Source organism: Microtus oregoni, unplaced genomic scaffold (genome assembly GCF_018167655.1).
Source record: "Microtus oregoni isolate MIOR12 unplaced genomic scaffold, Mior012 000071F_ref0000514, whole genome shotgun sequence".
Lineage (NCBI taxonomy): Eukaryota > Metazoa > Chordata > Mammalia > Rodentia > Cricetidae > Microtus > Microtus oregoni.
The window spans coordinates 4637607-4654402 of NW_024543978.1; the positions used below are offsets into that span (position 1 = coordinate 4637607).

Below are 16796 nucleotides of genomic sequence, written 5' to 3' on the forward strand. Positions count from 1 at the left end.
GTAGCAGACAGACAGACTAGTAGGGCCCCCAGGAGCAGGAAGCAGGGCTCAGAGCTGAAGGTACAATTGGGGAAATCCTTGCTAGAAGGGGCAAAGCCCTCTAGGGTTCAGACCATGCAGCAGACTTCACTACACAGCATATGAAGAACCTTTGATTTGAGCAATCCTCCTGACTCAACCTCCTAACCATCATTCTTACCCCCAAACAATTGCTACTGAGGGACTGATAACTTTACTTCCACAGTTCTTCCTGCCAGTAGTAATCACCCCCATTTCTGCATTCCTTCAGTGTGACCCCTACAGTGTGGCTGTGCCGGGCGGCCAGGACAAACAAGTGGCCCTCCCTACATCAGGTATCCTGTGGGCCGCATCACTGCCGCTGTGTTCATTCTGAGAGTCTTTCTGAGGCATACTCCTTTTCAAGACGATGGAGGGAGAGGCCAGGGCCAAGTGGACAAGTGAGTTAACCAGGGGAGGGCAGGGGCTCTTGTGTGTATATGCGGGTGTGTGAGGGGCTCTCAGAACCCTTAAGCTACTGGCTGCAGCTACCTGTAGGTCCAGTACCCATCTTGCCCATCAGTGAGTACCGCAGCACTGGCTGGTGGGAAGTCCAAAACTGACCTGCTGAGCATTTCCTTGCCAGCATGTCTTAGATGCCAAATCACCGACAGGAGAGAAGGACTTCTCCACACATGTCCAGCCATGGCTGCTTCCTTCATCAGGCACTCTAAGCTAGGCCTTCTTACCAAACAATCCCTGCTAAGTTCCACGGTCAGGGAAGTGGAATCGGGGAGAGAGGAGGGCAAAGTCTGAAGGAGGAAAACGAGAACTCATGCCCTTACCTGCTTGATGGCAGCTCTGAAGGCTCCCAGGATGGCTGCGGCACCCCCACAATCTCGCTTCATCCCTGGCATAGTGGTCTAGAGGGACACAAAGAACCAGAAGAGAGGGAATGAGCCACACGAACATGGACACAGCTGGCAGCAGGCTCACAGGCTCCAATCTGCACAGCACACCAGGGCCTTGTCTTATACAGGCCTCTCTGAGCGCCATTCATGAAACGCTCCACCCAGAAAGAGTCTTCTACCAAAGCAAGAGGAAGAGAGGTTCAGAAGTGGTGGTGATAGACCTTGTGTTTCTGTGCAGCTTTAGAGCTACAGAGCAAAAGATAATACAATAGAAGGTGACCAAGAAGCTACCCACTGGCCAGATTTACCATGTCTGGGTTCTCCCACAGAGCCCTTGACCACAGGCAATCTTGGGAGTCTACACTCAGGACCTCTGTCTTCTTCCTCACCCAAACTCCATAAAGACAGAGTCTCACATGGAGTGAGCCATCCAGCCAGCACCTCAAGAAGCTTGGCCAGGCTTCCCAGTGGCAATCAGAACTGCGGGTCCCTCCTCATACAGACTGGAGGTGAAGTGTTTGCCAATAAGCTGTTTTGCCTATGTTCCCTACTTACCTCAGGTTCCTGCTGTGTCTACTAAGGAGGGACTGGAGTAACCCCAGACTCATGTCAATCCCATCCTACCTGAGTATAGGCTAGCAGCCACTGTGAGCGGCTCTGGTATCTAGGAGTTGGGTCCAACTACAGTCAAACAGATTATGCTTGACTTTGGTCCCTCCATCTCCATTCACAGGGAGGATACAGCTTACCTTGAATCCTAATTCACTTGTCCTCCAAGCAACAGCCCTGGATCCCTGCCCTCCTGCCAGACACTCACACTCCTCACAGCCCTGTTTCCAGCTATGCCTGCAGTGACAGCAGAAGCCGCCTGCACTGGCCTATGTTTGCCCAGCATTGGAGCTTTACTGGGGAGGCCTAGACTGATGCCAATTCTTCTCTATGTTTACTAGTTAATATCTGGCTGGAAAGAGAGTATGTTAGTCATATCTTAAAACATTACCATCAAGTCATCAGTAGGTGGTAACGACACACTGCCATATTCAGTTCACTGGTGGGTCTAAGCTGAAGCCCCCCGACACCAATGCAAATATCACCTCTTACGAACTACCTATGTTGTTACACATGTTTCTGCTGTATAGGTTTCCAACTCCAATTGACAAATTCTGATTTAAAATAAATACAGGACAAACGCTCACTATTTGCTGATGATAAGACAGATCCCAAAAATTCTACCAAGGAATTCTGACAATTCATAAACACTTTCCATAAGGTAGCAGGATACAAGATAAACTCAAAGAAAAATCAGAAGACCTCCATTATACAGATGGTAACAGGACTGAGAAAGAGAGCGGAGAAGAATCACCCTTCACAACAGCCACAAATGAAATACATTGGAGAAACACTAATCACACACGGAAGGCCTGTATGAAAAGACATTAAATCTTTGAAAAGAAATTGAAGAAGACATCAGAAAATGGAAAAATCTCCCATGTTCTTGAATAGGTAGAATTAACATAGTAAAAATGGCAATCTTACCAAAAGCAATCTACAGATTCAATGCAATCTCCATCAAAATCCCAGCAGAATTCTTTATACACCTTCAAAGAGCAATATTCAGTTTCATATAGAAAAACAAAAACCCCAGGAGAGTCAAAACAAACCTGTACAATAAAGGAACTTCTGGAGGCATCACAATCCCTGAAATCAAACTCTACTACAGAGCTACAGGAATGAAAACAGCCTGGTATTGTCATAGAAATAGACAGGAGGAACAATGGAACCGAATCGAAGACCAGGATATCAACATACACACCTATGAACACCTGTTTTTTGACAAAGAAACAGAACATTTAAAATGGAAAAAAGAAAGCACATTCAACAAATGATGCTGGCATAACTGGATATCAACATGCAGAAGAATGAAAATAGATCCAAATCTATCGCCATGCACAAAACTCAAGTTCAAATCGATCAAAGACCTCTACATATAACCAACCATACTGAACCTCACAGAAGAGAGAGTGGGAAGTACACTTGAACACATTGGCACAGGAGGCAGCTTCCTAAGAATGACCCCAGTAGCACAGACACTGAGAGCAACAATTAATAAATGGGACCTCCTGAAACTGAGAAGCTTCTGTAAAGCAAAAGACACAGTCAACAGCCTACAGAATGGGGAAAGATATTCATCAACCACACATTGGACAGAGGACTGATCTCCAAAGTATACAAAGAACTCAACAAACTGGCCATCAAAATTAGAAATAATAGAATAAAAAATGGGGTACAGATCTAAATAGAGAACTCTCAACAGATGAATCTGAAATGGCTGAGAACACTTAAAGAAATGCTCAAAATCCTTAGTCATCAGAGAAATGCAAATCAAAACAACTCTGAGATTCGATCGTATACCTGTAAGAATGACCAAGATCAAATACACTGATGACAATTTATGCTGGAAAGGATGTGGGGTAAAGGGAACACTCCTGCATTGCTGGTGAGAGTGAAAAATGGTATAGCACACTGGATATCAGTCTGGCAATATCTCTGAAAATTGGGAAACAATCTAACTCAAGACTCAGCAATAGTACATTTAAATATATACCCCCAAAATGCTCAATCATACCAAAAGGACATGTGCTCAACTATGTTCATAGTAGCATTGTCATAACCAGAAGCTGGAAACAACCTCAATGCCATTCAACCAAAGATAGAATAAGGAAAATATGCTATATTTCCCTTAATGGAGTATTAATGAGCGGTAAAAATTAGTGATATATTGAAATTTGCAGACAAATACATGGATCGAGAAAACATCATATTGAGAGAGGTAAACCAGACCCAGAAGGAAATATACTAGGTATTCACTCATAAGTGGCTTTTAGACATGAAGCAAAGAAAAACCAGCCTACATTCCACAATACCATATAACCTACACAACAAAGAGGACACTAAGAGAGAAATACAAGATCTAATCTACATGGAAAGTAGAAAAAGTCAACATCTCCTGAGTAAATTGGAAGCAGGGAAAACATGGGAGAGTGTAGAAGTGAAAGGGAGAGGGAGAGAGGGGAGCTGAGAAAAGTTATATAGTTCAATATAAAAAATTAAAAAAAATAACATGTCTGAGGGTGGTAGGGAAGGTCAAACTCTCACTATTTGCTGATGATATGATAGTTTACATAAAGCAATCCCAAAAATTGTACCAAACAACTCCAACAATTCATCAACACCATCTGTAATGTAGCAGGATACAAGATTAACTCAAAAAAAATCAATGGCCTCCTTTACACAGATGATAAATGAGCTGAGAAGGAAATCAGAGAAGCATTACCCTTCACAAGAGCCACAAATAGCATAGAATGTCTTGGAGTAATTCTAACCAAACAAGTGGAAGGCCTGTATGACAAGAACATTGTTGGAGGAGAGAGCTCCTTGGTTACTGGACACCCAGCTGCTCAGCCCCAAAATAATCACACAGAAACTGTATTAATGAAACACTGCTTGGCCAATTAGCTCAAAATTCTAATTGGTTAACTCTTAAATCTTAATTTAATGCATTTCTATTAATTTGTATATCACCACGAGGTCAGGGCCTAACAACAAAGCTTCAGCACAACTATCTTTGGCAGGGGATCAATGGCTTCTCTCTCACTGCCTTTTATCTCACAGAATTCACATCAGCTCTCCTTGCCCAACTAAGTTCTGCCCTATCAACAGGCCAATGCAGTTTCATTATTCATTGATAGTAATCACAGCACACAGAGGGGACTCCCACATCAGAACATTTAATCCTTGAAGGAAGAAATTGAAGAAGACACTAGAAAAGAGAAAGATCTACCATGCTCTTGGGAAGGTAGAATGAACATAGTAAAAATGGCAATCTTACCAAAAGCAATCTACAGATTCAATGCAATCTCCATCAAAATCCCAGCAGAATTCTTTAGAGAACTTCAAAGAACAATACTCAGTTTCATATGGAAGAACAAAAAAACCCAGCAGAGTCAAAACAATCCTGTACAATAAAGAAACTTCTGGAGGCATCACAACCCCTGAATTCAAACTCTACCACAGAGCTACAGGAATGAAAACAGCCTGATATTGGCATAGAAACAGACAGGAGGAACAATGGAACTGAATAGAAGACCCGGATATCAACACACACTTATGAACAGCTTATTCTTGACAAGAAGCAGAATATTTAAAATGGAAAAAAAAGCACATTCAACACATGATGCTGGCATAACTGGATATCAACATGTAGAAGAATAAAAATAGATGCAAATCTATAACCATGCACAAAACGCAGGTACACATGGATCAAAGACCTCAACATATAACCAACCACACTGAACCTCACAGAAGAGAGTGGGAAGTACACTTGAACACATTGGCACAGGGGGCAACTTCCTAAGAATGACCCCAGTAGCACAGACACTGAGAGAAACAATTAATAATTGGGACCTTCTCAAACTGATAAGCTTCTGTAAAGCAAAAGACACAGTCAACAGCCTACAGAGTGAGAAAAGGTCTTCACCAGCCTCATATCAGACAGAGTGATGATCTCTAAAATATATAAAGAACTCAAGAAATTGGTGACCAAAATAGGAAATAATCCTTTGTATATATAAAAAGGAACAGACCTAAACAGAGAACTCTCAACAGATGAATATAAAATGGCTGTTCAATATCTTTAGCCATCAGAGCAATGCAAATCAAAACAACTCTGAGATTCCATCTTACACCTGTAAGAATGGCCAAGATCAAATACACGGATGACAACTTCTGATGGAGAGGATGTAGGGTAAAGGGAACACTCCTCCACTGCAGGTGGGAGTGAAAACTGGTACAGCCATATTGGATATCAGTCTGGCGACATCTCTGAAAATTACAAAACAATCTACCTCAAGACACAACAATACTACTTGTGGCATATACACAAAAGATGCCCCATCATACCACAAGGACATGTGCTCAACTAAGTTCATAGGAGCATTGTATGTCATAGCCTGAACCTGGTAACAACATAAATGCCCTTAACCAAAAAAAAAAAAAAATGGATGAGGAAAATGTGTTATATTTGCCCTATAGACTATAATCAGCAGCAAAATACTACTACTACTACTACTACTACTACTACTACTACTACTACTACTACTACTAAGATATGTTGACATTTGGAGGCAAATGTATGGACCTAGAAAACAATGTATTGAAGGATGTAACCCAGACCCAGAAAAACAAATAAAATATGTATTCACTCATAAGTGGCTTTTAGACATGAAGCAAAGGAAAACCATCCTACAGTCCACAATGCCAGAGAACCTAATCCACAAAGAGGACACTAAGAAATACTTCCAAAATCTATTCCACATGGGAAGTAGAAATACTCATGATCTCCTGAGTAAAATGAAAGCGGGGGTGGAGGGGATCATGGGAGAGGGTAGACACGATAGAGAGAGTAAGAGAGGAGAGCAAAAAACATATAGTTCAATATAGAAAATTAAAAAAAATAACAGTCTCAGGGCGGTAGGGAAGGTTAAACAATTTGCTGATGATATCAAGTTTACATAAAGTGACCCCAAAAATTCTATCAAGAAACTCCTTCATCAGTAATGTAGCAGGATACAAGATTAACTCAAAAAGATTAGTGGCCAACCTTTACACAGATGATAAATGAGCTGAGAAAGAAATCAAGAAGCATCACCCTTCACAATAGCCACAAATAACATAAAATGCTTGGAGCAATTCTAACCAAACAAGTGGAAGGCCTGTATGACAAGAACATTGTTGAAGGAGAGAGCTTCTTGGTTACCGAACACCAAGCTGCTCAGCCCCGAAATAATCACACAGAAATTGCATTAATGAAACACTGCTTGGCCGATTAGCTCAAAATTCTTATTGGCAAACTCTTAAATTTTAATTTAACACATTTCTATTAATCTGTATATCACCACGAGGTTGGTTTCAGCACATCTAACTCTGGCAGCGGATCCATGGCTTCTCTCTCACTCTGCCTTTTTCCTTCCAGAATTCAGATCGGTTCTCCATGCCTGTCTAAGTTCTGCCCTAACAACAGGTCAAGGCAGTTTCATTATTCATTTATAATAATCACAGCACACAGAGGGGACTCCCACATCAGAACAATAATGCTTGAAGGAAGAAATTGAAGAACACACCAGAAGGAAAAGATCACTCATGCTTTTGGGTAGTTAGAATTACTTACAAAGTAAAAATAACAATCTTACCAAAAGCAATCTACAGATTCAATGCAATGTCCATCAAAATCCCAGCAGAATTCTTCATAGACCTTCAAAAAACAATACTCAGTTTCATATGGAAAAGCAAAAAACCAACCAGAGTCAAAACAATTCTATAGAATACAGGAACTTCTAGAGGCATCAAAATCCCTGAAATCAAACTCTACTACAGAGCTACAGGAATGAAAACAGCCTGGTATTGGCATAGAAACAGACAGGAGGAACAATAGAATTGAATCGAAGACACAGAATCAATGCATACACCTACAAACACCTGTTTTTTTGACAAAGAAGCAGAACATTTAAAATGGAAAAAAGAAAGCACATTCAACAAATGATGCTGGCATAACTGGATATCAACATGCAGAAGAATGAAAATAGATCCAAATCTATCGCCATGCACAAAACTCAAGTTCAAATCGATCAAAGACCTCTACATATAACCAACCATACTGAACCTCACAGAAGAGAGAGTGGGAAGTACACTTGAACACATTGGCAAGGAGGCAGCTTCCTAAGAATGATCCCAGTAGCACAGACACTGAGAGAAACAATTAATAAATGGGACCTCCAGAAACTGAGAAGTTTCTGTAAAGCAAAAGACACAGTCAACAACCTACAGACTGGAAAAGATCTTTATCAACCACACATTGGACAGAGGACTGATCTCCAAAGTATACAAAGAACTCAACAAACTGGCCATCAAAATTAGAAATAATAGAATAAAAAATGGGGTACAGATCTAAATAGAGAACTCTCAACAGATGAATCTGAAATGGCTGAGAACACTTAAAGAAATGCTCAAAATCCTTAGTCATCAGAGAAATGCAAATCAAAACAACTCTGAGATTCCATCTTACACGTATAAAAATGGCCAAGATCAAATACACTGATGACAACTTATGCTGGTTAGGATGTGGGGTAAAGGGAACACACTTGCATTGCTGGTGAGAGTAAAAACTAGTATAGCACACTGGATATCAGTCTGGCAATATCTCTGAAAATTGAAAAACAATCTACCTCAAGACTCAGCAATAATACCTTTGGGTATATACCCAAAGGATGTTCAATCATACCACAAGGGCGTGTGCTCAACTATGATCATACCAACATTGTTTGTAATAGCCAGAAACTGGAAACAACCTAAATGCCCCTCACTGAAAAAGGGATAAGGAAAATGTGCTACATTTACCCTATGGAGTATAATCAGTGGTTAAAAATAATAATGGTATGTTGAAATTTGCAGCCAAGTGGATGGATCTAGAAAATATCATATTGAGAGAGGTAACCCAAACTCAGAAAGACAAATATAATATGTATTCACTCATAAGTGGTTTTAGACATGAAGCAAAGTAAAACCAGCCTAGAGTCCACAATCCCAGAGAACCTAGACAACAAAGAGGATCCTAAGAAAGAAATACAAGATCTAATCTACATGGAAAGTAGAAAAAGTCAACATCTCCTGAGTAAATTGGAAGCACAGAGAACACGGAGAGTGAAAGGGAGAGGGAGAGAGGGGAGCTGAGAAAAATTATATAGTTCAATATAAACAATTAAAAAATAACATGTCTGAGGGTGGTAGGGAAGGTCAGGCTCTCACTATTTGCAGATGATATGATAGTTTACATGGAGCTACCCCAAAAATTCTACCATGAAACTCCAACAATTCATCAACACCATCTGTAATGTAGCAGGATACAAGATTAACTCAAAAAAAAATCAGTGGCCATCCTTTATACTGATGATAAATGAGCTATGAAAGAAAATAAAAAAGCATCACCCTTCACAATAACCACAAATAACATAAAATGTCTTGGAGTAACTCTAACCAAACAAGTGGAAGGCCTCTATGACAAGGACATTAAATCTTTGAAGAAGAAATTGAAGAAGACACCAGAAAAGAGAAAGATTTCTTGTGCTCTTGGGTAGGTAGAATTAACATAGTAAAAATGGCAATTTTACCAAAAGCAATCTACAGATTCAATGCAATCTCCATCAAAATCCCAGCAGAATTCTTCTGAGAACTTCAAAGAACAATACTCAGTTTCATATGGAAGAACAAAAAACCCAGCAGAGTCAAAACAATCCTGTACAATAAAGAAACTTCTGGAGGCAATCACAATCCTTGACGTCAAACTCTACCACAGAGCTACAGGAATGAAAACAGCCTGGTATTGGTATAGAAACAGACGAGAGGACCAATGGAACCGAATCGAATACCAGGATATCAACACACACACCCATGAACACCTGATTTTTGACAATGAAGCAGACCATTTAAAATGGGAAAAAAAGCACATTCAACAAATGATGCTGGCATAACTAGATATCAACATGTAGAAGAATAAAAATAGATGCAAATCTATAATCATGCACAAAACGCAGGTCCACATGGATCAAAGACCTCAACATATAACCAACCACACTGAACCTCACAGAAGAGAGTGGGAAGTACACTTGAACACATTGGCACAGGGGGCAACTTCCTAAGAATGACCCCAGTAGCACAGACACTGAGAGAAACAATTAATAATTGGGACCTTCTCAAACTGATAAGCTTCTGTAAAGCAAAAGACACAGTCAACAGCCTACAGAATGAGAAAAGGTCTTCACCAGCCTCATATCAGACAGAGTGATGATCTCCAAAATATATAAAGAACTCAAGAAATTGGTGACCAAAATAGGAAATAATCCTTTGTATATATAAAAAGGAACAGACCTAAACAGAGAACTCTCAACAGATGAGAATATAAAATGGCTGTTCAATATCCTTAGCCATCAGAGCAATGCAAATCAAAACAACTCTGAGATTCCATCTTACACCTGTAAGAATGGCCAAGATCAAATACACGGATGACAACTTCTGATGGAGAGGATGTGGGGTAAAGGGAACACTCCTCCACTGCAGGTGGGAGTGGAAACTGGTACAGCTGCACGGATATCAGTCTGGCGACATCTCTGAAAATTAGGAAACAATCTACCTCAAGACTCAGCAATACCTCTTGTGGTGTATACACAAGGATGCTCAACCATACACAAGGATATATGCTCAACTATGTTCACAGAAGCATTATATATATTACCCTTAATATGGAATCAACCTAAATGCCCCTTGACTGAAAACAATGGATAAGGAAAATGTGCTACATTTACCCTATGGAGTATAATCATGGTAAAAAAAAATAATGATATGTTGATATTTGCAGCCAAATGGATAAATCTAGAAAACATCACATTGAGAGAGGTAACAAATATACTGTGTATTTACTCATAAGTGGCTTTTAAACATGAAGCAAAGTAAAACCAGCCTACAGTCCACAATTCCAGTAAACCTAGTCAACAAAGAGGAGACTAAGAGACACATAAGAGATCTAATCAATATGGGAAGTGTAAAAAGTCAACATCTTGCCAGGCGGTGGTGGAGCACGCCTTTAATCCCAGCACTCTGGAGGCAGAGGCAGGCAGATCTCTGGGAGTTCTAGGCCAGCCTGGTCTACAAGAGCTAGTTCCAGGACAGGCATCAAAACAACAGAGAAACCCTGTCTCGAAAAACCAAAAAAAAAAAAAAAAAAAAAAGTCAACATCTCCTGAGTAAATTAGAAGCAGGGTATTATGGGAGAGTATAGAAAAGGAGGGCAGAGAAACAGAGGGAGCAGAGAAAAAACTATATTGTTCAATATAAACAACTAAAAAAATAACATGTCTCAGGCAGTTGAAGAAGGTCAAACTCTCAATATTTGCTGATGATAGGATAATTTACATAAGCAACCCCAAAAATTCTACCATGAAACTCCAACAATTCATCAATGCCATCAGTAATATAGCAGGATATAAGATTAACTCAAAAAGATCAATAGCCCTCCTTTACATATATGATAAATGGGCTAAGAAAGAAATCAGAGAATCATCACCCTTCACAATGGCCACAAATAACATAATAAAATGTATTGGAGTAACTCTAACCAAATAATCAGAAGGCCTCTATGACAAGAACATTAAATCTTTGAAGGAGGAAATTGAAGAAGACACCAGAAAAAGAGAAAGATCTCCCATGCTCTTGGTTAGGTAGAATTAACAAAGTAAAAATGGTAGTCTTACCAAAAGCAATCTACAGATTCAATGCAATCTCCATCAAAATCCTGGCAGAATTCTTCACAGACCACAAAAGGACAATACTCAATTTCACATAAAAAAACAAAAAACCCAGCAGAGTCAAAACAATCCTTTACAATAAAGGAAATTCTGGAGGCATCACAATTTCTGACTTCAAACTCTACTACAGAGCTACAGGAATGAAAACAGCCTGGTATTGGCATAGAAACAGACAGAAGGAACAATGGAACCGAATTGAAGACCCGGATATCAACACACACCTATGAACAGCTTATTCTTGACAAGAAGCAGAATATTTAAAATGGAAAAAGAAAGCACATTCAACAAATGATGCTGGCATAACTGGATATCAACATGCAGAAGAATGAAAATAGATCCAAATCTATCGCCATGCACAAAACTCAAGTCCAAATGGATCAAAGACTCAACATATAAGCAAACACACTGATTATCATAGAAGAAAAAGTGGGAAGTACACTTGAATGCATTGGCACAGGAGGCCACTTCCTAAGTATGAACCCAGTAGCACAGACACTGAGACAAACAATAACCTCCTGAAACTGAGAAGTTTCTGTAAAGCAAAGAACACAGTCAACAGCCTACAGTATGGGAAAAAGATCTTCACCAACTCTACATCAGACAAAGAGCTGATCTCCAAAATACACAAAGAACTCAGGCAACTGGTCATCAAAACTGTAAGTAATCCAATAAAAAAAAAATGCAGTACAGACCTAAATAGACAATTCTAAATAGATGAATGCAAAATGGCTGAAAGATACTTAAGGAAATGTTTAACATCCTTACCCATAAGAGCAATGGAAATCAAAATAACTCAGAGATTACATCTTATACCTTTAAGAATGGCCAAGATCTAAAACACTGATGACAACTTATGCTGGAGAGTTTTTGGGGTAAAGGGAACACTCCTCCACTGCAGGTACAAGGGAAAACTGGTACAGCTGCACTGGATATAATCTGGCAATTTCTCTGAAAATTAGGAAACAATCTACTTCAAGACTTAGCAGTACCACCTTTGGGTATATACAATAAAAATCTTCAATCATACTCCAAGGACATGTGCTGAACTATGTTCATAGTAGCATTATTTGTTATAGCCAGAACCAGGAAACAACCTAAATGCCCCTTGCCCTAATAATGGATAAGGAAAATGTGCTAAATTTACCCTATGGAGCATAATCAACAGTAAAAAAAAATTAAATGTTTAAATTTGCAGCCAAATGGATGGATCTAGAAAATATCATATTGAGAGAGGTAACCCAGTCCTAGAAAAACAAATATAATATGTATACATTAATAAGTGGCTTTTAAACATGTAGGTGTGGGAGGTCCTTCTGTCTATATGTTACTTTTATTGTTTAATGGATAACAGAACTGCTTTGGGCCTATAGCAGAGCTACAGGGGAACAGAGCTAGGCAGGGAAACTAAAGTGAATCCTGGGAGGAAGAAGGCAGAGTCAGAGAGACGCATGGAGCTGCCTGAGTCTGACATGCCAAAACTTTGCCTGTAAGCTACTGCCATGTGGCGATACACAGATGAATGGAGATGGGTTAAGTTAATATGTAAGAGTTAGCCAAGAAGAAGCTGGAGCTAATGCACCAAGCAGTGATGTAATCAATACAGCTTCTGTGTGGCCAGGAATCAACAAGCAGCCTCATTCTGCAAACTGGCACACCAACATGGTGGACTAAATCCATGTAAAACCAGAGAGAGAGCTTGGGAAAGAACTCCAGAAACAACAACAACAACAAACAAACAAATTTAACCACCTTTTTTTTTCAGCTGGCAGCTTGCCGCAGCTCCTTTAAGAGAGGTTTTCCTGATTCAGCCATAGTAGGAAAAAAGTCATGCCATTTTGAAATGCCAGCTTTCTGGACCCTGCTGTCAGTGCAAATTCTGACTCTTTCTGGCAGGACAGGCTACAGAACACATGAGTGGGGTTTGTGAGCAGTCTGCTGCAGCTTGTTCAATGGTGACAAGAACTGGCTGTGCTGAGAATGGGGCTGTGGGCATGGCTCTCAGAGGCACAAGTGGCTCCACACGCTGTGCGGGGCAGGCAAGCAGGTAGTACCATATATAGCATAGTAATGGCACAGCATAAGTTTTAAAGAAGCACTTAGCATTTTAAAAAGTGCTCTTGGACAGTTAAGACTTACAAATATGCAGTAAAGACAAATCCAGATGAGTCACAGTATTGGATAAATGTACATAGGCTTGGGAGAGAGAAGAAAAGAGTATAGGGAGTCATAAGGTTAATGCTTTAAAAAAAAGGGGGGGTAAAGTCTTTAAAGAGACAGAGTACAGATAGTCATAGATTAAGAGGAGTAACGAAAAATAAGCCACATAAAAATGGAAAATTCAGAGCATCTGGATTATATATGTTACTGTGTTTTCTTTGAATATTTTGACTGTGAAGGAGCTAAGTACAGAGAGACATTTCAATGTATGGACCAGCATGTATATTATAAAGGTATGTTGACTTCACAATTTGAGTCTAAGAATATGTTGTTTTGGAAAAGAGGTTCTTCTCTTGTTTCCACAGAGGATGAGAACCAGTGGATTGCTTCCAGATTGGTGTGATTTGATAGAGCACAACCCCCTGAAAGGTTGCCGTGAACACCCTCAAAAAATTACTCTGTCCAACTGCTGACTGAGATGAACTTACCACAAAGGATACACCATGGAATACCTGATTAATAGCACCCCCAAATAGCAGGAAGAAGTATGGACAGAACTAAACCCATATTCCCAAATATGGTTTATAATTGTTTGTTTACATGTAAAGGGGGATATGCTATAGAGATAAATAATTTGCTTTGGTATGGATCTTAATTTATTGATACAAATTTAAGGTAAATTTTGTTATACAGTATACATATATTTCTGCTCTTGAATAAGATATTGTGTTTGTTTAGTTCATTTAAAAATGTAATGTATAATTAAGAAATATAGGTTAATAGTCTTCTATAATAGTCAAGATTATAGTCATGTTAGTTAGATTTTCTAGATATATAGAGATATATTTCAGTTAGTTAGGTATTCTTCAAATCTTTCAGAGCCCTTCAGAATAAAAATTTAGGATTTTTCATGACAGTGAAACACATCTGCTCCTGGCAGCACCAATCTACTTCAGGGAGATGATGGACATTGAAGAGGCTACATAGGGAGACGGTTAGCCACTTGGGCAAAAGGCTGTTCTTGACTGGACTGCCTGACTGGACATACAGGGCCAACAGGGAAATACCTGCTGAACTTGCCTAAAGGTGAGAAAGGGCTTTCGGGGTTCCTGTTTCATGAAAGAGACTGAGAGACATTCTGCAGGACACAGAAGAAAGTGGATGACAATCTGACAATATAGGTGGAACTGTTTTTGAAATTTTCTACTTCATGGAAAAGTATGCAGGATACTATGAGCCTTTAGGCTGAAGATGGAAACACCAATGATACAGAAAAAGCTTTGGGTAACTGTCCAGGCAGCTAGATGACTCTGTCAATTCTAGAGTTTTAAAAGTTGCTTACAATGTACTTCCTGTTTAATTAGGTAATGTATCCTCTGGAGTCTTTGATGGAGTTGAAGAATTAATTGTTACAGTTTTCCTTAGTTATGATAAAACATAAAGTAGATATAAATATTGTAACTGTAAATCTTAATTGATACCTGTTTTGTTATATGTAATTTTACTATGTTAAAGTTAAAGCCTTCCTTTATGTTTAAACAGAAAAGGAAAATGGTGTGGGAGGTCCTTCTGTCTATGTGATACTTTTATTAGTTAATGAATAAAAAAACCATTTTTAGCCTATAGTAGAGCTATAGGGAAACAGAGCTAGGCTGGGAAAACTAAAGTGAATGCTGGGAGGAAGAAGGCAAGTCAGAGAGAAGCCATAGAGCTGACAGAGTCAGACATGCCAAAACATTGCCAGGAAGCACCTGCCACTTGGTCATACACAGATTAATGTAGATGGGTTTAGTTAATATGTAAGAGTTACCCAATAAGAAGCTAAAGCTAATGAACCAAGCAGTGATTTAAATAATACAGTTTCTGTGTGATTATTTCAGTTTTGGGTGGCCAGAAACCAAAAAGCAACTCCCTCTCTCCAAAGATAGGAAGCAAAGTAAGCCAGCCTACAGTCCACAATCCCAGAGACCTAGAAAACAAAGAGGACACAAAGAGAGAAATACAAGTTCTAATCTACATGAGAAGTAGAAAATATAAACATCTCCTGAGTAAATTGGAAGCAGGGGATCATGGGAGAGGGTAGAAGTGGATGGGAAAGAAAAAGAGGGGAACTGAGAAAAATATATAGTTCAATATAAACAATTAAAAAATAACATGTCTAAGGGAGATGGGGAAGGTCAAACTTTCACTATTTGTTGATGATATTATAGTTTATATAATGGGACCCCAAAATTTCTATCAAGGAACTCCAACAGGTCAGAAACACCGGGAGTAATGTAGCAGGATACAAGATTAACTCAAAAAGATCAGTATCCCACCATTATACAGATGATAAATGGGTTGAAAAAGAAATCAAAGAAGCATCACCCTTCACAATAGCCACAAATAACATAAAATGTCTTTGAGTAATTCTAACCAAACAAGTGGAAGGCCTCTATGACAAAAACATTAAATCCTTGAAGGAAGAAATCAAAGAACACACCAAAAAGAGAAAGATCTCCCAAGCCCCTGGGTAGGTAGAATTAACATAGTAAAATGGTAATGTTATCAAAACCAATCTACAGATTCAATGCAATGTCCATCAAATCCCCAGAAGAATTCATCACAGACCACAAAAGGACGATACTCAACTTCGTATGGAAAAAACAAAAAAACCGGCAGAGTCAAAACACTCTTATACAATACAGGACCTTCTGGAGGCAACACAATCCCTGACTTCAAATTCTTCTACAGAGCTATAGGAATGAAAACAGCCTGGTATTGGCATAGAAACAGACAGAAGGAACAATGGAACGAATCAAAGACCTGGATATCAATGCACACACCTGAAAACACCCAATTCTTGACAAAGAGGCAGAACATTTAAAATGGAAAAAAGAAAGCCCATTTAACAAATGATGCTGGCATAACTGGATATCATCAGAAGAATAAAAATAGATACAAATCTACCGCCATGCACAAAACTCAAGTCCAAATCAATCAAAGACCTGTACATATAACCAACTACACTGAACCTTACAGAAGAGAGAGGGGAAGTACACTTGAACACATTGGCACAGGAGACAGCTTCCTAGGAATGACCCCAGTAGCATAGACACTGAGAGAAACAATAAATGGGACCTCTTGAAAAGCAAAGGACATAGTCAACAAGACAAAATGGCAGCCTACAAAACTGGAGAAGATCTTCACCAACCCCACATCAGACAGAGGGCTGATCTCTGAAATAGTCAAAGAACTCAAGAAATTGATCATCATAATTAGAAATTATCTGACAAAAAATGGGGTACAGACCTAAATAGAGAATTCTCAACAAATGAAT

The 16796-nt window shown here is 39.3% G+C and overlaps 1 protein-coding gene across 3 annotated transcripts in view; it reads right to left on the bottom strand.

The window, feature by feature from the left end:
• The window catches only part of Npepl1 (aminopeptidase like 1), a 65130-nt gene that overhangs the window by 2521 nt on the left and 45813 nt on the right, over positions 1–16796 (bottom strand). For all 3 annotated transcript variants that reach the window (XM_041641668.1, XM_041641669.1, XM_041641667.1), the window contains one exon: positions 843–920. In XM_041641668.1, coding sequence (XP_041497602.1) covers positions 843–920 — 78 coding nt within the window. The remainder of the gene's footprint in view (positions 1–842; positions 921–16796) is intronic.